General features: G+C 32.8%; 1 protein-coding gene across 1 annotated transcript in view; it reads left to right on the forward strand.

The window, feature by feature from the left end:
* LOC133192915 (uncharacterized) overlaps positions 1-26147 on the forward strand; it is an 804603-nt gene that overhangs the window by 730480 nt on the left and 47976 nt on the right. The window contains 1 exon segment of the mRNA XM_061328921.1: positions 13759-13785. Coding sequence (XP_061184905.1) covers positions 13759-13785 — 27 coding nt within the window.

Raw genomic sequence — 26147 nt, forward strand, 5'->3', positions numbered from 1 at the left:
TTAGTATTATTGGGTAAAATTGACAGATCTGATATATCAACATGGAATATAAAGAAGGTCATGTATGATCATTTTATTATGAACCTAAGGAGAGCATCCTTGCACTCTGAAAGTGAAAAAAAACTCATTTTTAAGATCTTTGAATGTAAGAAAAAACAACAATCCAGCTTGAACAAGCAAATAGCCCATGAGCTAAGGCCTACTATGTTGTATCGGTGTGTAGAAATGAAATTGTGATAAACTCTTCTTATTAAAACCTTTATTATATGCTTTAAAATATCGTGATGACGTTTTATTTACTGGAGAGACAAGCAAACATTGTGCATATAATCATCCTAAAACAAGCAAGGACAAAGCCAGTATCCGCTTCTGCAAAGAACACATGACTGCAGCCAAAACATATGCCATTTTGTAGTACAAACTGGTAAGAATTAAAAACGGGCATGAATGAAAGATATATAAACATGATAAAGAAGTGATTATTTCTTTCAAATTGGAGGGGTTGGGGTGCTGTTGAATTTTGTCATGTCATTTTTTATAATATAATTATTGAATTAATAAAATTGTATTATGCTTTATAATTTATTTGATATTTGGTCTGAATAACCATAATTGTAATAATTATACCCTTGCAGACAGAGTTTAATTTTGGAGATGATCGGAGAATTTTTTTTTTGTATATATATATATGTATTCACTGAAAACAGTTGGCCGGGGGGGGGGGGGGGGCATTCAAGGTCAGATTAACTTCTTCCCAGTGGAGGAAAGATTATTCATTTTCAAGTTCAGGTTCTACATACATGCTTACATGTAAATATTGTGACAACATATTTACATTCGTGTCTGATGTTTTTTTTCAACGTAAGCTGTTGAATGTGGATCAAACATATGCACTTGAACGAAATATGTGCCCATATTTCATAGAGTAAATAAACAATGATAATATTTATTGGACATGTTTATTTTAAGCATATTTATGCTAAAAAATGGCACAGGCACTTGGGGTATGCCCCCCTTCCAATTACTTTGTTCTTTTTAAATCTGGGATCAAGTCACCCTTTTCCTATTTTTGTATTCTAATATGCACTTTATGTTATCGATATGTTATTGATAATGTAACCCTTTTGTCTCTATAAGCTGTTTTTAAATATATCGTTTCGCTCTCTTTTTATGTATCAGTCGAAAACGATAGCATATCAATATATACATGCACGTATTATGTAAAACTGCATGGACTGACATGTATTTCTTATGATGTGTGGGGTTTTTTTTTAGATGATTAAGAAAGTATCATATTATTGTGTTCAAAGAGCAAACTTAGTGAAATATTATTCCTAGTACTTGCACTATGATTGAAACGAAAACCTTTGTGTAATTGGACTATATATTATGCAGAAATTTGTTTGAAAAATTATTTATACAAGTACAGTTTTAAAGTGAATGTTGAAAATATTGGTATATTGAAATTACTGGCTAACACAATTAATAACATAGTTAAAGATTTGGAGTCTAAAACTGGAAAGGGGGGGGGGGCATTGTTGTCGTGGTATGAAGAGTCTCTTAAAATGTAAATTTTGGAATATGCAACAACTAAACACCTCAGAGCCATAAAATTGAGTCCCCACGATCCAGATTTTTTTTCCTCAAACTACAAAATACAAATGATTTAATAGTATATCATTTTACAAAATCCATTTTAGTAAGATTATAAGAAGAAAATGTGCAATAGTAATTTTTAAAAACCCAGATTTTAACAAAAACAATTCTGCCTGTCTGTCTGATTCTACTTCTTACCATAATGAATCTACATGGATGTATGAAAATTAAGTTCTATGATTTGAAAAAAAAATTGCTTAACTCCCTTATAGAGTATTTTGTAAAGCATTTCATCATTTTCATGTCAGTATTATGATAATTCAGAAATGTTATTTTGGCAAGAGTGCGCCAATTTTAAAACGGACAGAATGCAAACAACTTATCGGAGGCTCAAATGTGTTCAAGTCTCATAATTTATATGTATGGTGAACCGTGATGTAATAGAGTCCTCCTGAATTTAAATACATGTAAATTCCTTTTTTTTTAATATAGAGAAACTATCTTACAAAAATGAAAGAAACATGAATATTCAATATGATCGTTGAAAATTTACAAGCCAGAACATTTTATCATGAATTCATTCCATTTCAGTCTAAACAATAGGCAAAATGCCAATCCTCATATTGGAGTAATTTTTGAAATTTTTATTAAATTTTCAATATTATTACTTTTTTCAATTTCATTATGGTTATAAAGAAAACGGTAACATTTTTTCTTATCTACCAACAAGTATTCATAATTTAAAGTTCTATATCAGACTTTATAACCCATTGGAATTTGAAGAATTTTTTAGAAAATTGGCAATTTGTAAAATCTCTATATCTCATTAAATTATGAAATCCCAAGCTTAATATTTTGCAAAGGTAATATTTAGAGTTGTATGTTGACAATAAGATCAAAAATTTTAATTTTGAAGCTTGGTCTTTGAAGATTTTACTCATTCAGTATGTAATAATTTTGTCAATTTTTCAAACTTGGCATTGTGCCAAATTTTAAGAGTTGTCTACCCTTTGATATATTGCGTATTTGATGATGATAAATGTCAGTTTTAGAAGAACATAGTCATATGTTACTTTAAAGTACCTTAAAGGAAATACAAATTTAATTTTGAGTAAAATAAATCAAATGCAATTTTTACCATTTTGCTTGAATTATTTAAGTGCATTTGCACTTAAATGTGCAAAACAAGGTGTCGCTTCCTACGGCTGCCATGTTGGATGATGGGGAAAATTTTGGCTTTTTTGAATTACATGTTATTAAGTCTAACCACCCACCAAATTTCATCAAGATATGACAACCTTCGATTTGGACAGTTTTGCATGGTTTTCTCGCGGACTGGCTCTTAAGTACATTCATTTATTCATAATTCTGTGTAAGTATTTGATATAATAAAGGCGGCTCCATCGCCGGCGCGCCGGGCGTGCGCCCCCCCCCCCCCCCCCCGTTTGATTTTTTTTTTTTTTTTGAAATTTTGTTTGTATTATCCTAAAATCAAGTGGGAAAAAAACTTATTTGTTAGAATTCGCCACCAGGGCTTTGCTCTGGACCTGCTGGGGGCTTCAATGCAGCCCCCAGACCCCCTGCCTTCTACTGTGCTCTCCCGTTATGAAATTCCTGGATCCGCCGCTGTGTTACGCAATCTCAACGCTGCATTGTCAGGTAGAGCGATTTACAGCGATGTATATACACTGTACATTGTATACAATTGTAGTATGCGTAGCTGCAGATACACGTATATGTTTTCTGAACAATTTGCAGATTTGACTCATACATTGATATATTAGTAAGTCTTAATATTAAAAAATAGTCTACATATTAAATGTATATTTTTTTCAGAGAGAGAGAGCACTATATGTAATATGTAATTTAAAAAAAAAAAGTTTCTTATTTTGAAAAATACCTTGTAAAAATGTAATGAAATATTTTAATTTTATTCCATTGTTCATCATATCGTGATTACAATTATACCAGCTCAAGCGTGTGTCGTCGTTTCCCATATGTGTGTGTCGGGGGGGGGGGGGTGGCAACATGTACAAATGACAGGCAGAAAAAGGACAAGCGTTCAAATTAACAAAAAATAAGAGGATCGCTCTTTTTTTGGAGGTATATAGAGACTGTCACAAAAAAGATTGGAATCAACAACAATTGAGAGAGGTGTGTGGGCAATTTTCTACGGAAGCCCAATAGTGCAAACCAAAAATAAAATATATAAATAAAAAATAAAAACGAAATTATTAAATAAAGAAAACGAAATTTTTAAAAAGAAACAAACGAAATTATTAAATAAAGAAAACGAAATTATCAAATAAAGAAAACAAAATTGTTAAATAAAGAAAACGAAATTATTAAATAAAGAAAACGAAATTATTAAATAAAAAACTGACACTAAAATACGGAATTTATAAATGTGCATGGTAAGGGTCTGAACCCATGAATCATTCCATAAAGTGCACGTGTTATAAAGCATCACTTAGTAATTTTATAGACCTGATTTTATTTCGACATTAAAACAAATGTGGGGGAAATGAAAAATAAGAAAAACTTAGATAAATGTCAAATTGTCAAACGTAGAAAAAAATATTATGTCCCAACAGCCTATAGTTCGCATTTTTGAAGTAAATGTTTCATAACTGTTCAATTTTGTTTACGGGAATTTGATGCTGTGTCGCATCCCCACAACGTCAAAGTTTGAGCCTGTAAGCCTGGACGTAGCGAGCGAGGGTGGCTGTTTTTGCTTATTAATGACATTCCAAAAGAGCTCATGAATTGCTGAAAGGTCAAGACCTTGCGCATCGTATTGCTGAATTCCCCCGAACTAAACCTAGCGCCCTATCTGTGTACCCATACATGTAAATCTTAGGTTGTTGAAAGAATAAAAAGAATGATTTGAATACTTTGTGGGATTTGTTATGCAAGTGTGTGCATTGTTCACAACTATCACTGACTTGTAAATACAGATTGAGAATTTGTCATTTAGAATATGTGAGAACAAATAGTTAGTGCATCACTTCTAATTATGCTTTGATAAAATGACCAAGAAATAAGAAGTGTTTTGGTTAATTTTTATAAAGTAAACAATCATTAAAATCTACTCATTGTAACCGCTTTGACTTGTTTAATTTTTGCACTTGCTCTCTTTAAACAGTTTTTTTTAATGTGAAACAAACCCACAAAATCCGATCGGTAACGTATCATTTTACAGCATTTTTGTATTGTGCGATAATTGAAAATTATGTATAGCCATGGGCATTTCCTAAATGTTATAAAGTTCAGCAGTTGTAAACAACGGAATCTTAACAGTCAAGTATATCTTAAATATTTGTACAATTTATTAGCATAATCTCTTTGATGTTTTATGTCCAGATTCAGTGTATGCTGATAATTAGACCTTCTGAGCTGAGGGTTTGAGAAAACTAATGTTAACGTAGACTTGTCATCGAATTACTGGCCAATTCATCAGACTGGTCAAAATTCACATTAATCATGTTAATATAAGAACATAGATTTAAGCATATTGGAAAACAAAAGGTAAAATTCTCCCCTATTCATGTATTGTGATTGTCTACTCCAACTGGTTATGTTATCGATACAGGAATAGCTGAGTGTAAATGGAAATATCACACTTGTTATAATGTCGAAACAAAATCAGGTGATAGAATGCAATGATTCATGGGTTCAGGCCCTTACCGTGCACATCTATAAATTCCGTATTTTAGTTTCAGTTTTTAATTTAATAATTTCGTTTTCTTTATTTAATAATTTCGTTTTCTTTATTTAATAATTCCGTTTTCTTTATTTAATAATTTCGTTTTTCTTTATTTTATAATTTCGTTTTCTTTATTAATTTTTGCACTATTGGGATTCCGTAATTTACGGCCTTTATACAAATAATAAAAAAAGGAGGGATTGCGAGTTGACATCTCTGCTTTAATTCTACAGCTTAATGCTTAATTATATAAAAACTTATAATTTATGTTATGAAAAGTGTGGTAAAAGTGTAGGTTCCGACCTCGCTTATAATAAACTATTACAAGTGTGTATAATAGCATACAACTCAAAACTATTTTTCAAGCTTTTCATTAAATATCTTTTTCATGTTATTTTCGTATCTATTGTGTTAAGAAAGCTCAAATCCAAAACTTTTCAACGGTGCAATTTAATATCCCGGAAAGCAATTGCTCAAAAGTGCTGCTGAATTGCATCGTACAAAATATTTCTTTAAAAATTAAATTTTTAAATAATCAAAAAGATATCTAAAATATTATTATTTAATAAGAATTACTTTTGTCTCTATTTTGTTTAACTGTCAACTTGAAATTGAATTTGCGTTTTGTTTAGGAACTAAATATAGAGATAATGTGGACTTTTTCCCCTAAGAGCATTTCTCAATATTGAAGAAAATACCAATTACATCGACAATGGTATTATTCTTGGAAATGTGTGTGAAACAGAAAACAACAGATTAGGCTGTCAATTAATTATCTTTTTTCGAAGCATCCTTATTCGAAAGAAAATCGATAATTTCGTCACTGTTTGGTAGATGAAACCTTGTGACGTCTTCTGCTCTCAGAAGTATTCGTTCAACTATGGATATTATTGCTGGAAAATGTACAAGTCTTCGAAGTGGTTGTTGATTTGTAGATTTTTTTTTACAAATTATATTTATTACACCTATTTTTTCCTATACGCCAAGACATAGGAAAAATCACGAAAAGCCCCTTCATAATTTATCCAAACAAAAAATACCCCCACTTAACATCTCTTATAATGTACTCGTATATAGTGGGTATTCTCTTTGGAACGATGATTTCGGAGGTTTCCCGATTCCCCCCCCCCCCCCCCCCGTGGTATACATGATAAATAAGTGCAATATAAATATAATTTGTAGAAAGTAATTTCAAATAAGCCCCGAGGTTGAATATGGGGGGAGGGGGGTCCTATCCACAAGTAAACCTATGATCGAGCATTGGCATTTCATTCCGACAAAAGAGATCATTTATTACAGAAACCAATCCCAAGAATGTTTTCTTTTGGAAATTACAGTAGCGGCCTTTTTAAGAAAGATTACACATCTTTAGTTAGTGATCATTATGACAGTGGAGTTTCATCAAGATTGACAGAGCCATCTTAGAGAAATTGTGCTGACCGCGTTATTGGTCGAACAATAGCAATATGTCTCTCCGACTTTGTCCGGGGTGACATATAGATAATAAGAAACAGAGTAAATACAATATGTTCCCTAACTTCGTTTGGGGAACATAATTATACCAATTCCAAGTGCTTACATAAATATTTATTCGGCGAATATACATGACATGTCGGGGCTAATTTTATCGGGGATACCTACTTTATTTCTATAAATTTTCCAAATGAATTAGGTGTTTAAAATGCCTGACATTAGAGATTCACAAATGAAAAGAGGAACATAATTTTGATTATTTTTTTCATGCCAAAATAAACCTTCATTATTATTTCAAATCTATCCTCCCGTTACTGCATTATAAAATCCAATAAAGTATAAACTCATAGCGCATATACTTTATTTAACATAATGTTTGGCACCGATTTTTGCATATCGAACAGATAAACAAATATATTTTCCAGTTTTCCTATGTCGATGAATTACTTAAATAATTATTTGTAATCTACGAGAGTCATTCAAAAAGTTCGTAGACTTTTGTCATAACTTTTTTATTTTAACGTCATATTACAACCAAATTTAGTAAACATATTTTAAAAACAGATTCAAATATTTTGAGTTGTAAAATTGGAATATATCTTGATGTTTATCAAAATTATCAAAGATTTGAGACAGCAAAAATGGGGTCATGGAGCAGGGTCAAAATTGAGTTATTTACTAATTATACTCTTTATAATGTTTATAGCCATACCTCTAATAAATGGCACTTAAATGAAATAAAATTTAAATGTTTAAATTTAGTATTGTTTTATTACTTCAGATGCTAAAAGGCAATGTAATAAATCGCTTCGATTTAAAGATATCGATTTATAAAGACAGATAGACTTGATTAAAAAAAGCAACAAAAAATGACATTGAAGGACGTCAGGGAGCAGCGAGTAGCAGTAAAATTTTGTTTTGCATTCGGGAAACCTCTAAAACAAACTCTGAAAGTGCTGGAGGAACCAGGAAATATATAAAAAAAAATGAGCAGTGCATTTCTATATAATGGAAAAGACAATTTTTGAGTGGGAGAGACTTTGAATTTGACGATGGACGTCTGCGAAGAAACAAATTACAGTTTAAAAATCTTGTCAAAAGAGTTAGTTACGTTATGAAACGTGATGTGCGCTTTACTATCGCGGAACTTGTGAAGCATAGTTACGCGGTAAAGAATTTGAAAACAATGACGATCTAACTTACGGTACTCGAATAATTATTAGCAAACTAGGTGTCAAGCGTTACGGATATGTTTTTTATGAATGGGGAAGTCGCTACCAATACGTTATAAAATGAAAAGGTCGAGTAAGTTTTGTGAAACTTTCTCGACGTTGTTTTTGATGTTACAATGTTTTTAACCGTGCTCCGTGGCGATAAAACATGATGCTTTTAAAATTGGCTAACATGAGTACCATTTAATCAAATAGAATGAAACTTCACACATCGAGAAAATAAATGTTTTTACATTTGAAAATGTGTTTATCTTTAACCTTGTAAAAATAATGTGATGAGGAGGAACATTGTCTACGTATTTTTTGAATGACCCTCGTAAATAACAAGGTCTTACTTCGGTTTCGAAAATATCCATTCCTAAACCTTTTTCCAGTATTTCTAATTCAGTGAATTACATATTAAACATGTTAAATAATTATTTGTAATCTTGAATAACTAAAAAGTCTTTCTTCCTTTCAAAAATGTCCATTCCCCAATATTTTTTAATTAGTTTGCGTAAAGAATCATGCGTTTGCGTTAAGCTCATGTCACACTGTCACGATTTATAGCTACGATTCATTCTGAATTCAAAAATCGCAGCAAATGGGGATTTATCGTAGAGGTAGTCGTAGGATATATTTTCCTTAATCGTGTTGAATCGCAGCAAATCGCAAAACTCGGTGATTGTTTTGAGCATGTTCAAAACAAATCATGGACACGGCACGATTTTTGAGTATTCGTAGAAAATCGCACAACACCCGTACTGCACTCGTACACAAATTCGTAGTAAATCTTCGACATTCGTGGAACTTCGTAGTACAATGCAAGTTACTGCGAGTGTCCTTCGAGTTTCTGCGAGTGTCCTTCGAGTTACTGCGAGTGTCCTATGAGATACTGCGAGATTTCTTCGAATTGATAGGAACTTAGTATGACTTTCCCGCGAATATGATACGAAAAATGACGATTGATGGTAAGTGCTGTACAAGTACTGTGCGATTGAACTATGAGTTAATACTATGTAAGCAGACGTTGTCTGATGTTAACACTGTCGAAGACAAAATACCACATAAAATAAAAGGAAAGAAGCTAAGAAAAATTAATAAACTGAAAATGCATGTGTCACAGAAACTATAAAGACCGTGTCCAATAAATTCATGAAGAGATTGAACATAATCAAAAGCTCCACACTGTAGCTTTTACCCTGATCAATTAACTTTACTTTTATGTTTAATAATTTCAAAAAAAAACTCTCCCTTTCTTCTATGTGCATTTCATTGCATGTATATTCGTAAGAAATCGTCATTAGTCGTAGGAATATCGTGTATGTATCGTACCATATCGTAGTCCTTCGTACGAGTATCGTATGTAACCGCGTTTAATCCTTCATAACCGTGGAAATATCGTAACCAGTTCGTAGTGCTGTCGCCTCAGTTCGTACTTAAATCGTACTTGTCGCACAGACATCGTAACACCCCGTTCTCGCAGCAAAAAATTCCACACGCTTTGGAAAAACTAACCTGGCAATGAACGGCGATTTTCAATTTTGTTTAATTCGTTGGTAATCGTAACATAAATCATGATAGCGTGACACGTTTGCAATCGTGATCGTTCATGTAACGTGTAGAATCCTGTGCGTGAAGTTCGCGTAATAGGTTTAATCGTGCGAAATCGATCGTGTAACGTGATCGTTCGTGTTTGTTGTCAGTAATAATGTTGCAGCCACCGTAAGCAATTTGATCAGTACAAAGATGTTTCCATTAACTCCCTCGATACATAAAAGTCTTAGTATCTATACTCTAGAGTCCTGTTAACATCTTCTTTTGCAATAACTAAACTTCCTATAGGTGCTATCAATATTCTATTACTCTAGGAGATATTTTGCTAATGTCCTTGTTTAAGGAATTTCCTTCCTCCTGTGATGTCATAGGTTTTTGCAAAAAATTAAATTCATAACCAATTGGAAAATATCTCTTGGAAAAATGCTTTTGAAATAAGTGTAATGAAAATTATTGTGAAGTAAAAGAATTTAATATATATATATATATATATATATATATATATATATATATATATATATATATATATATATATATATATATATGAGTAATGGATATATGCCGAATACTGTTCTATATGTAAAATTATCAGACTGTTTGAGGCCCGTTAGGGCCGAAAACAGTCTGATATTTTTACATATATAATTGTATGAGGCATATATCTTACTTAAAACATTGCTATTTAAATGTCCAAAAGTTACCTGGAGGAGTCCGATAATTACACAATAGGAGTTCAGGCATCAGTAGTTTTCTACCTGAAACCATCTAATAAGCAGACAAAAGAAAAGAGAAAGTTTTTTTTGAAGACAGTAAAATCATTGAGTGAACTCTTTTGTTTCATTCATTCAATGGCAGTCGTTTGGCTTAGCAGGAACTATGGACAGTGGTCAGGTGATGAGGGATTTTCTTTATGATTCGGAATATTTTTTTTTATTAAGTGCGTTTGACATTGATACAGATACAGTGTTGGATGATATCTTCGAAATGCATTTAAAGTAATAATGCGGATTTTTATCTAAATTTTGATTGGATGATATAATGAAAATCTTGGGTTTAAAAAGTGCGGTCATCATGGTCATTGGCGAACAAACCTCGTTAAATGAAGAGATTCGCAGACTGGTTCTTTATCAGAAATGGATTTAAATTGGCTTATTCCCAGTGATGTATCGAAAACGCTTTGAAAAAAAAAAACTGAATGGAAAGTGTTACTTTTGAGGAAGTTTAAGACTCCAGTTTCTTCTTGGATTTGCTATTTTTAACAACTTAATTTCCTCGCGTTCGCTTACCCTGAACTTTTTCTCCCTAACTTTTTTTTGGTTTCTGGACAAATTAAACCTTGATTTCACTCTTGTTGTTGTTTTTTAACTACTGTCCGATTTTGTTATCACTGCCGTCCGATAATATATTATTGGACTGCTAATCATTATTATCGGACGACTACAGGTAAATTTTTAGACTGCAAGAACAAAGGCATGACGTCACAGCAATGTTTTATATATATATATATATATATATATATATAGATATAGATATAGATATATATATATATATATATATATTCTTTATTTAATAATCAATTATTCAATCTCTAAAAATGTTGTAAAAGCCAATAACTCCTTCTCATGTATCTTCATTCAGGCCTTTTCTTTATTGTACTTCTAATGTAAAATGGATTCCCTGATATTTAAAATTCAAGCATGTTTATAAAGAAGCAATTATTTTGGAACTTTCAACATTAGAAAAATGTATTTGAACCAGTTTTTGCGTAATTTTTATAATACATATTGCTAAGAGTATGATTTTTATGCTGAAATATACTTTTGTTTATTTATGTCTCGCATCTTTAAAAGATATGGCAACCTGTATATCTTTTCCAGCTATTAGTTAATTTAAACTGTATAAAGTGAAAATAAATGCACTTTTTCTACTTTGAACCATTTGAACCAAAATTGTGAAGGTAGAAATACCCCAAGGAGTCAATGTAGGTCTGTTTAGGTATTTTTAGAATGTTACATTATCCAAATGTATCTTGGAATATTTAATTTATTTGTCCAGTATGTTTTCTGTCTGTAAACTGTTTGTTTAGAATGTCATGAGACATGTCATGGATTGCCACTTTAATTCCCTTTAAAGGAGTATTAATGTGGGAACAAAATATATCGTTGGAATACGATGATTGGGTGGGTAGAAGTAACTTCTCTGAAATTTCATCAATTTGAATTTGATATCAGTGTTGTCATAGTTTGATTGCATTTGTCTTATCTACTGTGAAATTTTATCTTGAGTCACTTCACAGTTTGTCTAAAAATATTGTGTAATGAAAGATTAATGTGACTGCATCCTTTTGGTAGCAGGATATCTGGAAAATTTTGTGCTGATAAGTTTAATTGCTACTGAGAAAAACATCCACTTTAAGAGTGGAAATGATATGTTTAACTTTGACTTTGTGAGATAAGAGTGAATAACTTACAGATTTAAAGGGGGGCTGTCTGTTGCAAACAGAGCCACCCAAAATCTTTTATCAACCTTTTCAAGAGTAAACACGGCAACAGGGAGATCTAAATATTGCAGTAATTAAAAAGATATCTGTCCTTGACTCTCTCAAAGCTGAGGGAATCATCATTACATTAAATTATGACAAATCTTCTTTTTATTCTTCCTACGGATGTACGAACATTTGGCTCAGATCCCCCTATAAATAGCTGAATTCTTTTAATTTACCAAGGAAGTATGCCATCTGAGTAGATGGCAATGGATTTCCTTTGCTATTTTTTTTGTTTGGCATTATTAGGTAAGTAAATACGAATCTATTTGCTGGTACAGTTTGAAAAATTATATGTATAGACAAATATGAGGGTTAAAGTCATAGAGACTACTAGAGTGATAAGTAATCAACATTGTGTTCTAAAATGTTCACTGCTCTTTAGTACATTTTTCATTAATAGACATAAAAATTTTTAAAAAGATATATGCTCATATAAAAAAAGGCAAATATATATATATATATATATATATATATATATATATATATATATATATATATATATATATATATATATATATATGGCATTGCCTTGGGGCATACGTGTGATAATGTCAAAGTTTCTAATCCAACATTATGTTTTATGCCTGCTAAAAATAGTTGGATCAGCCTCTCACAAGTTTGGGAATTTAACAGATGCATGCACTTGAGGCCTTTGATACTCTTGCACACACATAAGATCATCTGCATGCTTTTAGGATAAGTACATTATAGACAAGACTTACTTCATTCACATATAGGCAATTTTGCAAACAGTTTTTCAACAGTCTGCATTGACATCGTCATTCACTTTCGCCAGTAGCTGATTGTCTGTATTTTCTGAATTGTTCTAGTAAGGAACTTCATAAAAAAAATCTTAAAAATCGTCATTCCATATGAATGCTAAGATCAAGTGATATCTTAATATTTTTTATCTTCTGTTGTCATTTAATATGTTTAAATACTGTAGAATTGTCTTTACTAAAATGATATAAAACTGAATAGCTCTCCAGCGCACCTTAATGTTATCAAATGTCACCATTTTTCATTTGTAGTTTTACCACTTTCCATTTAAAATTGCTTGGGAAACTGCAGTAAATGAGGCATATGCCTTGAAATTGTCAAAATGACAAAATAATACATAGTGACTTGAAATATGTTAATTTTTTACCACAACATTATCTATACAATATTTTTGCAAGAAATAATACTTACATATTGCCTAGGGTTATGTAAATTTTTTTACCTGCAGTACTTTAACTGTTTATTCCTGTACATGTACTAAAAATGAAGACATTTTATTGTTTAAGTATAATGAAAAAAGGTTTAAATTTGTTACATATTGTGTCATTGATCTTATTGTTTCATTGATGAAAAAGCACACTGCATAAGAAATATATACAGGTGGCCTGAAAAACTTGTTCAAACTGGCATTTTCTGATTGATAAACCCTAATATATTGGTAGTGAGCTATGGGACCATACTCTGGCCACATTTAAGTATAATAAAATCCCTTTGTATTCGTCCATATTTTTTTTTTAAAAACACAATATCCTCAGATATGATAGATAAAGATTTGCTGAAATTTTTAGCCAAGTGCCTATTTCAATACAAATGCCATGTCCATAATTTTACTGAACATGACACAGCCTTCGTAATCTAATTACTAAATTGAAACATTTCTCTTTTTACAGGACATGTACCTTTTGCTGTAGGAGATGGTAATGTTTTCATTTTTTGTATACATGTTTAGATTAACTCTTAAAATTATTTTTTTTTAATATGTATATTATATCAGTAACACAAGACTCCTTTAATTTTTATAAAAATTGAACAAGAATTATAGTTATACTGGATAAAATTAACTGATTTGAGTAAGTGTATTCATTTTATAAATGATAATTTATATTAGTATATTATAAAACATACATTGAAATTTTTATGTGCCCATGCATGTATAATGGAAATGTTTTAGAGCTTTTTGCAGAACACCATAAGGATTTCACTGTTCGTGACGTTCTGATGTTCTGATGCTTTCCTTCTGGAAAAGTTTAAATACTACGTCACATTGTCACCGCATCGAAAGAAGTTACCGAGATCGCTTCTCTCCCATGCTAAAGTCGTTGAACTGCAATATACAGCGTTATCTGGCAAATCCTAATGATTACAAGAGATACTCAAATATAGCATAAAAGGCATTTAGAATATTATGTATTAAGTACCGTTAAATTTGTGCTTAAGATTTTTTTCCTTCTTATTCTTCGAAAAAATATCCAGTGTATATAATAAACCTCTGAAAGGCTTTAGAAAGTATATATCCCGCACTACTTTACCTACGTGTATGCATGAAATAACAATCTTTTCTGTCGATTGCAACCATGACGAAGGGAAATCGTATTCATAATTGTCAACATAAATGTCAGAATATTCGACTCTGTATTTCACATGTGCATATGTAGAATGTATATGATCTGGAATTTTCCGGTGATATTTTAACAAGATTTTATAGTCGGCATATTGTATACATAATTAGAATGTCTTCTACAGAGAAAATTCATTTAAAAAAATTCTTTTGACAATCTGACTTTTCAATTAACCCGAATTCCAATTTTAAATTATTACATGTAGTAAACAAGATTTAAACCCATAATCCTTGCTCATCCCCGACAGTAAGCTGCAGGCTTTTTGAAGGTTTTAGCACAATTTTACAAAGGTACGTCAAAACGCAATTCGGCACTCCTTTTAAAAATGATTCAATTAACTAATTTCATAAAGTATATAAACAATATGCGAAATATAAAAACGAAATATATAAAAGAAATGCGAAAGAGAAATTTCTTGCTGTGGCCTTCAACGCGACATTTAGATATATCGACTACGTATTGTCAATTAACAATATTTATTTCCGTTGATATGTCGACACTATATCCCTGTGAGCTTGAAATAAAAGATACCACAGAGTCTGACACATCTGTTTCGAATTTGGATATTTTACTAGAAAAGGACGTTAATGGTAACCTAACAACAAAGCTTTATGATAAAAGTGATGACTTTTACTTTTCAATCGTTAACTTCCCTTACTTATGCAGCAATATACCCTTATCACCTGCATATGGGGTGCATATCTCTCAGTTGATTCGATACGCAAGGGCATGCTCTACGTATGAACAATTTCTAAAACGAGGTAAGCTATTGACAAACAAGTCGATGAAACAAGAATATCAACAGTCTCGTTTAAAGTCATCATTTCGTAAGTTCTATGGTCGATACAATGAACTTGTCAGCAAATACAATCTACCATTAAGTCATATGCTGACTGACGTTTTTCATACTAATTGTTAGGCCACTATTTACACACTGAATTGTCGACGGATTTTTCCGTTATTTCCCGATCCTGACCAGGAGCACTCGGAGGGTGTGACTGGTCATCAGGGGATGCTCACTCCTCTATGGCACCTGATCCCACCTCTGATGTTTTTGGAAGTCCGTGTTTGCTCTGCTCCCGATTTGTATTGTTTTAATGGACTTTGAAGTTGAATACTGTTCGTTATCTCTATATTTGATAAAAACAGAACCTCGCAATATATATAGGAAATGCGAAATATAAAAAACAAATCCTCGAAATATGTAAAGGAAATGCGAAACAAAAAACCAAAACCTTGAGGCTCAGCTGTCCAACATGATATACAGTTTAACTCCTGGCAGGGGGGAAACCGGTGATCGTACTCCTGTACTGCGTTCCCAGAATCAGCAGGATTGTGTCATTTAATAGTGTTTATTTATTTATTTACACAAGTAAATATATGTATAATAAACTGTATAATTGAAACATGACTGAATAACTAAATATAATACACTTAATTAAGTAGATGAGCATTTGATTTTTACATTGATAAAATAAGTAAAATGTGTCTCCTTTTTGTGCATTTCTTGGTTATACATTACTTTATATCAACTTCCTTTTGACGACCTTTCTTGTTCACTGTTTTACAAAAAAAAAAAAAAAAAAAAAAAAAAAAAAAAAAAAAAAACTTACAATATTACCTTTGGCCCCACAACTGAGAAATTTTGAAAATAATTTTCACCATGGTTTTTTCTTGTATCCATAATCAAATTAATTTAGATAAATTATAAACTTAAAATACGCCCATTGATAAACATTTATAAATATAAGAAACGGGGATTTTATGGAGGGGAGAGTTGCAGGTGCGCGGTGTTTTTCCAGCGGACGTTCGAATATGAGGAAGGACCAGATTTTGAGAGATGGAGGCGAAAGTTAATAATAAATAAATAAATAGATAAATAAATAATAATAATAAAGTTAACAATTTTAGAATTTTGGTGTAAAAAAAATATCATGTTAGAGAAATAATTAGAAAGAAATACGAGTTGGTGCATAATTACATAAAGTGCGGATTATTGTTCCATTGTTGTATATATAAATATGTAAATTTTGTTTTTATATTTTGTATTTGCTTTATATTAATTCGAGGTTTCGTTTTTTTTTGTTTTTTTTTTTATATTTCGCATTTCCTACGTAAATTTCGAGGTTTTCTTTTTATATTTCACATATCTTTTACATACACAGGTTTGCTCAAATATATAGTTTTTTTTATTTATTTAATGAACTTCCATAGAAAACTGCTTACTGAATATTTATGATCGATTCATACTTGAAATTGAAAGTTCAACTTGTACAATAGAATTCTAAGAATAAAAATCAATTTATATACTTAAAACTTAGGATGACCAGGATCATACGTAAAAATCCAGTTATTTACAATGACCATGCACTACATTTTCTACGGCATAAAGGAGAAATTTGCTATCATGGAATAAAATAATCATCTCAACTTCAATGGTCTCTTTAAAAAATGCAAATGAATGCTCGATTTCAATTTGTTAAAGACGCTATTTAAGCAAATATTCGTTAAAAGGACAGATGGACGGTCTGTCCCCTTTTATGAACCCGTTAGACGTCGGCGATGTGTATTGCAGTTCAGCGACGTTTATTCCTTTTATGTGGTGACAATGTGACATTTATTTTAACTTCTCGACATGGAGAGCGTCAGGACAGTGAAATCCTTATGGTGTTCTGCAAAAAAATCTATATAATGGCAATCAAGTCCATCCAAATGTCTGTCGGTTTTTGTGTCCAGTTCATAACGCCAATACAGGCCTTGAGACATAAATCTTTGTCAGCTGATGAATCTTGGGTGCAAGGTTTATTGTGCTTAAAAATTGGGTCAGTGAGACCATTAATGAAGAAGATATGGCCAAATACGGCAAAACCCTGTCCAACTTATCAATGAAAACTTATTAGTTCTAAAATCATCAAGCTTGGATAGATAATGCATCCTAGGTAGAAGACGGGTCACTATCTTTGATAAGGTCACTGCATCGGTGCAAACCACAGCCAACAATATACGATCCTCTCCCATTCTGGCTGTGGTTAAATGAGAAGAAAGTACTTTTTAGCTCATTAAAATATTGATTAAAGGAACTAAAGCCTTTTAAAAAAAATGGACTTTGATGCAACTTTCAATATGCAATTGCAGTTTATGTAACATTTCTTGTTTACTATCAATTTCAATTGCAATGGAAACGCTTGAAGGTGAAATGTTCTTCTGATAAGAGAGAAAATTTTTCAAGGAAATTATTCCAAGCAATCCAATGAATTGTCTTACCAGAGTTTGATAATGAGGACAATTATATAGTCAATTCAATCAAATATTTTTAATAGTTACATTTAGTATATCTCTACTGTTATTGTGTCGCCTGCATAGCAGAGCGGCATTAAGGGGTCACTTTACCCGGTGTCTGTCTGTCTGTGTCTGTCACACCTTGTATCTCAAGAACTGTAAGAGATCTGGACTTGATATTTTGCACATATATTGCTTGGCACTATGGCTTTTGTGAATTGCCGTTGTTACTGGCCTCGCGACCCATGACCTTTGACCTACTTTACAAAAAGTGAATAGTACCAATATACAGCATATTTTTGACATTTAAGAAGCAAGTCTATGCTATTTAGAATGTGCACTGATTGTCATAAACATCATGAAAAATACCAGCGTTACAATTTACTTGACCTTTGACCTACTTTGCAAAAAATACCCCGTACAGTTTAATTTAACGTAAGTCTTTTGAATTTTGAGAGGCGGGGTGTTTATAATTAGCACTTATACATATCTATGAGCTCATGATATTGTACTTTGAAACTTTTCGATATTCAGTTACCACAGGAACTGATATTCAAAGACTATGAAAAAACATCGGGATTAGTATCCCACATTGGATCGTGTAGACTGACAATTGGAGTAAAGACTTTGAAACACGTATTAATACATGTAAAATGATAAATAATTATTATTTATAATTAATTCAACTTAATTATTCATTTTAGGGTTGGGAATCATATTTTCTTTGATTGTGAGATTCTATCGCAGTCTGAATAAATAGCTAACTACACTTATATTTGTTCACATCATTAATGAAGCTACATAGCAGGCGACACATGCGTTCCTTGGAACACTCTAGTTACTTGTATATAAAATGAATACCATAAAACTACTGTTTCCCTGAGAAGATATTGCTTCACCCATCTGAGGATTCTTCCCTGTAATATCAGAGCTACGCCTTGGGACTACTCCTTCAATAATATTCATTAATATTTATAACCATTCAAAATGCTCATTGAGCGAAGCGTTGAAAGAATCTCGAGTATGTGACGTAATGTTAGTAGCAATGTAACATTTTTACATGTGATGTCAAAATCATACTGGATTTTATCCAAAATAACGAACGTGATAATTCTTTTAAAAAATATGTGAATTTATCTTTAGCTCTTCTGAGCCCAAAGGCTCAAAGAGCTTCAGTCCTTGAAACGTTCTAATCTCCCGCTTGAATGGCGAGTGAACGCAGAGCTAACGGTGAGCGAATGCTGAACAAACGCAGAGTGAACGGTGTGTGAACACTGAACGCAACATGGTGAAAGGTTGGTAGACCGAGAACGTTGAGCAAACGCAGAACGCGAACAGAGTACACACGCAAGCGCGAAGTGAACGGTGAACGCAAGATGAACGATTTATTCGTAATGTGTCAGATCTTTTCCTTGCATTGTATGTATTCTATTTTGGTGTAAAAAAAAACATCAATACATCTCCCAAATAAATTAAAGAACTAAACCCACAATATACTTTATTTGGCCTAGTAAATATGAAAAATTAAAGAGGGCTGTAGAATATGTGTTTTTGATAAGTCTCACCATAGAACACTATTTAAAACATTTCACATGTGCAACATTTTTATCAAAACATGATGTTTATCCGGTCAAACTAAATTCTAAACATCGCCCTGGTTCGAGGTTTTCCGGGCCAAAATTTTACACAATTACACGTGATTTACACATAAAAGCACACTCGTTACCGCAAAATATGAAAATAGAAAAAAGAATAATAACTAGAAACCTTGTTGCCATGGCAACAAGAAGGTCTTCCGTCCCTTCTCTGTCATCAGGGAAGCTGATTCCCCACAAACCAACTTTTATTGTTTTGCATTAAACTGGAACGTAAAAAAATACGAGACATCATTTGGGGGGGGGGGGGGGTGTTTATGTCCAAAACGTCTTTGTGTGAAATTTTTAAATCTTTGATATTGTCACAGTTAATTGTATAAAATATATACATGTATATAAAATCATGATAAAATAAGATTTTTTTTTAATTTTAGGGACTATGTACACTGATTTGTTTCATTCTACCTGATTTCATGCATTTGGTTATCCCCCCCCCCCCACCCCCACCCTTCCGAGTCCGCACCACACACGCATAAGAAATTGATTGACAATTTACCCATGTATTACGTGAAAACATATTTTTTCACTTAATGTTTCGAGAAGTTTTATTCTGTATATGAACTGCATATCATTAATTAACCATACCTTTACGCGCTAAACCGCTTTGAGCTCTTACTTACGGATCTTGGTCTGAACTAAATATCATTGAAATTTATTTTTCTCTCATTTGAAATTGCTATATGTTATTTAACCAACATGAGAAAGTAACGAATTCTACTTTCAAAATACAATTCGGCAAATCCCCAATTTGTGATTGCATAGGTATCTAGCTACATATACATTTGTACCAACATGTGTTCTTCGTTTTGTCATATCGCAATTGCATCTATGCACACTAATTAGTGCAAAATTCAACTGCAAACCTTTATGAGGGAGTAAAAAGACACGCTGATATTGTGCCGTCAAACACCGCTGCTCTGACGTCGAACGACATAGCCCCCCCCCTTACTGATAAAATCTTATATTTGAGCCCCAAAAAGTGAGGAAAAAATTCGGACAATCTTTGGATCGAATCCGGATCGCCCACGTGAAAATTCAACATGCTTACCATTCCGCTACCAAACACCATCGCTTAAAATTGAAAAATGATAAATATTTAGAGTATGGGTTAATAAATTTTAAACAAATTACATATTTAGCATTCTTGTAAGACTCTTTATTTAGATTATCAATATCATAAAAAAAATTTAAAAAAAAAAAACAAAAAGTTTTTTAAAAAATACCCTTTTTAAATCACTTCCTGTGACGACCGGAAGTGAAGACGACACACGAAATGTTTCCATCACACATCTACAAACCAAATTCTATCATACCAGAAAGTTTCAGACTCCTACCTTTAACAGTTTCTGAGAACATTCACGGACCAGATTTTTAGTGGAAAAATTGAAAAATCGTAATAATTCCTGACCGGAAGTAACTTTTTCCAAACTTTTTCAATATTTAAAAATGGCATGAGATAACACATCATTCCTGATAATTTGGCTGAAAATGAATGAGTAGTTTTTGAGATATCGCGACTTGAAAAGGTCAAAAAAATAAAAATGAAAAATAATAATAATAATAAGAAACAGTAGAATCACTATAAGGTCTTCCGTGAAGACGGAAGACCTTAACTAGATGAGATCTCGTTGCTAGCAACGAGTAGGTCTTCCCTCCAATTTTTCGATAAGATGAGATATGATTTTGACTATGATCTTTGTTAAAAGATAATAATATATAGACTTCCCTAATTTGATTTCATTCTTTTGATTTATTTAACATTATCAAAGAGCTATAGGTGACAGGCTTTTGGTCCCTCTGAGCCCCTAATTTGAGGGGTCAGCCCCTTTTCCTTGATATCAAATGAAAAGTCTTGTGATTTTGAAGACTTTTTGTTCAACAACTATTCAGAGATTTCTTTTCGTTGTAGAGATATGCTGAATTGAAATATTTAGGGGCCACCCCTCCAAGTCCTTAATGGGGCCGTTTGACAAAAATTCAAAGGGTGCATATTGTTTAGAACATTATTCTGACCATCTTTTGTTCAGTTTTGCTTATCAAAATATTCCCCCTTTTTGAAGATATAAAGCGTCAAAGATTTAGCATTCTGACCCCTTGTGACCCCTTATTACGTAACATATGATCAGAATCTTATCATATTTTGTTGTAAATCGTTAAGATAAGCATCTTTGCTTCAGTAATGTATATCAAATTATTGATCGTTAAAGAGTTACAGATGAAAGACTTTTAGCCCCTCTAAGCCCCTAATTTGAGGGGTCAGCCCCTCTTTCTTGATATCAAATGAAAGGACGTTTCATTCTGCACAACTTTTCTTCTATATATTTTAACAAATTCTTAACATGTATGAAAATATGAAAGAAAAGGTGTAAAATTTTGTGAGATGTTTCTGAGACATTTTTTGAGCCCTACCGAGTTTCGGTGCCTTTTGCACTAGAGATATTTGGACACCTGCCTGCAAATCTACAAACCTTCCCGTACCTTTACTGAAAATCTTGACTCAATATCTTAAGTCGTTTCGAAGGAGTTTCCAGGACAGTCCAACCCTCTGAAAATCAGAAAATCCTTTATATCTCGAGGTAGAAAGTGACGTCATCAATGAAAAAAATTTCCAATAAGGTTTAGATCAATACCTATCAGATCTGAAAGTTTCATGAAAATCGGCCAAGACGTTACCGAGAACTCGCGTGCACAAAATCTGTAAGAATAATGATAATAGGGAAAAAGAAACCGAACGAAAACAATAAGGTCTTCCGTTGGAGACGAAAGACCTTGATAATAAGAAGAAGCAGTAGAATCACTGTAAGGTCTTCCGTTAAGACGAAAGACCTTAACTAGATACTCGTTGCGAGCAACGAGAGGTCTTCCGTCCGAATAACCATCCTTACATGTGGTACTCTTTGCATATGTAAAATTAAATTTATATGTGCTCTTAACTACACCTTAAAATATAACATGGATCTTTAAAAAATACCAGGATTTTAAAGATTTTCTATTTATAAAAATGGAATTAGCACAGAACTTACTCAGAGAGAAAAAAATTATAAAGAAAACGCAAATTTAAGCTAAAAAATGAGAAAAAATTCGGACATATTCGGAATTAAACTCAGACTGCCTCCGTGAAAATTTAATACGAAAACACCAGCTCCTTGCACCAGCCATCATCGATGTTTACTTTGCACTCATTGTCTGACGTAACGAACGTCAGTCAGGTTAAAAGTTTTCGTTTCATAGTACGGAATTATAGGATAAAAGCTAGCCAGCGAAATTTTGTGCAAGCAGATTCACATCGAAATTTGTTACTTGAGTTTTAACAATAACTGTTATCAGAAGAAATAATCTGTTACTCATGAAAACTATTGACTTGTTTACTTCCTTTATTAGGTCACCTGGGTAAACTCATGTGACCTATTGCTATCCGTTTTCGTCCGTCGGCGAGCGTCGTGTGTTAACATTTGAACATTTTTAGCTTCTTCTCTGAAATCTCTCAACTAATTTCAACCAAATTTGGCATATAGCATTCATTGATGAATGGGAACATAAATTGTGAATTTCATGGTCCCTGCCCCCCTGGGGCCTGAGGGATGGGGCCAAAACCACTAAGATTAATGCAATCTTTAAGAATCTTCTTATTTACCCCTTGGACATCAAGCAGACAAACTGTTGGCATGATTGTAATAAGGATTGAGCTCTCTTCCAAAATTATGAAATTCATGGCCCCAGGGGCAGGGGTTCTGGTGCTAGAGTTGGGCTTTATAGATCATATCGTGAAAGTGTATTATTTCTTTGAAAATCTTCTTCTCTGCTCCTGGGTATTGAATAAACTAATTTTTTTGAGTAATCTGTTGAATATATTTAGTGAAAATGCTCCTGGGTATTATGCAAACAAACCAAATGCATAGAGATGATGAGGAAGATTGCCTCTTCCAAAATCGTGACTTTCATTCCCCCTGGATCAGGGGTTCTAGTGTTTGAGCTGGGCTCTAATGATTATATTGTGAAAATGCATTGATTCTTTGCAAATATTCTCTCCCTTGTATATAAAGAAGATAAACTAGGTGCAAGGTTATGATGATTAAGGGTGCCTCTTCCAAGATTGCCAATTTTATGACACCTGGGTCAAGGGTTCTGGTTTAGGGTGGGGCTCTATTGATTATGTAGCGAAAATGCATAAATTCTTTAAAAGATCTTCTCCTCTCCTTCTGTATGTAAAGAAGATAAAAGAAGATATATTAGGTGCATGGTTATGATGATCAAGGGTGCCTCTTTCAAAATTCTGATATTTCTGGTCCCAGGGTTAGGAATTCTGTTCCCAGGGAGAGTTGTATTCTTTGAGATGTAGGAGACAAATTAAACTTTTTACTATACATTTTAACAAGCTGCATTCTTCGCCAATCAAGAAGATTTTCCGAGAAATGAAAGGAAACCTTTAAACTAGAAACTTGTAGACATCAAATCGCCGAAAACTTTCGACAAAGAAATTGGCTGCGGGAAAAGGGCCACGGAGCTGCTGAAAAAGATTTTTATCCGACATAATTTTCAATTACATATAAATATATAAAATGACTCGTATGTATACATTTACACAGGATATTTTTTAAAAATAGAGTCCAGAACACGATTCTTGCGAGGAACAAATAATGTTAAATAGGTGAATAATACAACAATGATACTTTTACGTGAAGGTTTTTCTGTGAGTTGAGAAGGGTACCTTTTTTGTTATGCAGTCTACCGAATTTGACTTGTCCCTTTTATAACACCCCCATCCAAATAACAAAAATATAAACATCATCCACTATTTTTTTTCCATTATTGTTACATGGCATTTTCATGACATATTAAACATAGATACATGTACTTGTATTTCGCCATCGTCGGATACCCACGCGTGATCTCGTCATTTACTCGTCACCCGTGGGCAAACGCGCCAAAAAATCGAGTTTGCCCACGGGTGATGAGTAAAAGACGACATCACCCATGGGTATCCGACGATGGTATTTCGCAAAAGTAATTATGAACTGCTTAAATTCAGAAGGAGGAGGAGGATCAAACATTTTTTTTTAAATTTAGATTCGATATATTCCTCGTCATCTTAAAATTGAAAAATAAATCAAAGAAATAAGCAAATATTATTATTATTCATTGTATAATTAAGAATTTTCTTATGATGATATCTTTCTCGGTTTTCAGATCGGGATCGCGATCCCTCCGATTCAGGTTCATTTTCAGATTCGGATTCGATTTATATTCTATGGAATTCCATATACGACAGCCAACTGCTTACTGCCAACTGCTCCCTGCTTACTGCCAACTGCTCACTGCTTACTGCCAACTGCCACTGCTCATAGATGATATTGCCTGTTATATTATCTTTAATATCTTTAATACGCATGCTTAATTGATGAATAAACCCTATGACAGATTACAATAATAACAAAAATTGGCGGATTCAGGAATTTTTAAACAGTGAAGGCAGGGAAGGAACAAATAAGACCGCGGAACATTAACTGGCAAAATTGGAAATATGTAGCTTACGTCATTTCCATCTGTTACAATCAAAACATTTAATGAGAGACTATGGAATGGGCGGGAACAATTCGGCACGGACGTCCTAGAAAACTTTGGATTGAAATTCTAGTTTGAAAATCATTTTCAATCCACCTCAGCTACGCTAGAAGGCAATGAGTTACTTATTGACTCGGAATATTTTGAAGTTTAAATATATAAATCAGATTTTCTTAAGAGTGTTTTCAAAGAAATATAAAGGGACAAATATTGATTTCTGTCAGGTATGTACATGCATATGTTGGGGGGGGGGGGGATGGGGTTGAACGATCTTGGAAATGAAAAAGAAATGTTTTTTGTTTGTTTGGGCAACCATCCCTGTTTTTGATTGTCTAACATTTTTCAGTGAAGACAAAATTAAAGAAAATACCTGTCATCCTAAAAATACATATGTTTTGTCATGTGAAGGCATGATCTGACTCGACAATTTTTACCTCTCCCCCCCCCCCCTCCTTCTAGAATCAAATAGCCATCCCCTGTGCCTTCTATGACTATTGTAGGCTAAAACTTATATAAACAATGATAATTATGAATTTCAAACAACATGTTTTGGGGAATTGAAATTATTTGTCTTTTGGATCATACATTCACACTCTGCGTTTGAAAACAGCTCAGGTGGATTGAAAATGAATTTCAAACTAGAATTTCAATCCAATGTTTTCTCAGACGTCCGTGCCGAATTGTACCCGCCCATTTCATTGTCTATCATTAAATGTTTTGACTGTGACGTATGGAAAAGACGTAAGCTGTATATTTCCAATTTTGCCAGTTAATATTCCGCGGTTTTAGGAGGAAAGAGTATTCTCTCTTAAATACAATACATCTAATTCCCTCATTTCCTTGCAGGCAAATAATTCAATAGATTTTTTGACGGGGGGGGGGGGTATTAAAGGCTTGCCGTATAAACGTCAGAAAAAAGGGGGGTTAGTAGGATCTTGGTTATATTTGTTGGTATATGCATTTATATCAGAAATACTAATAAAAAATCATAAAGGTCTTTTACTCTATGTAAAAAAAAGTTGATTTAAGGCAAGGAAAAGCAATTTCAGTGCGACGGGGGGGGGGGGGAGGGGGGGCACAACCCACCATAATTCCCTTGACAATTAATAAAAAAAAAGTCACAGGCGTCTTTATTGAGGGAGTGCCACGTCTTTACGTGTTAAT

Source organism: Saccostrea echinata, unplaced genomic scaffold (assembly GCF_033153115.1).
Source record: "Saccostrea echinata isolate AGI-Se365-2 ecotype Australia unplaced genomic scaffold, CSIRO_AGI_Sech_v1 ptg000025l, whole genome shotgun sequence".
Taxonomy (NCBI): domain Eukaryota; kingdom Metazoa; phylum Mollusca; class Bivalvia; order Ostreida; family Ostreidae; genus Saccostrea; species Saccostrea echinata.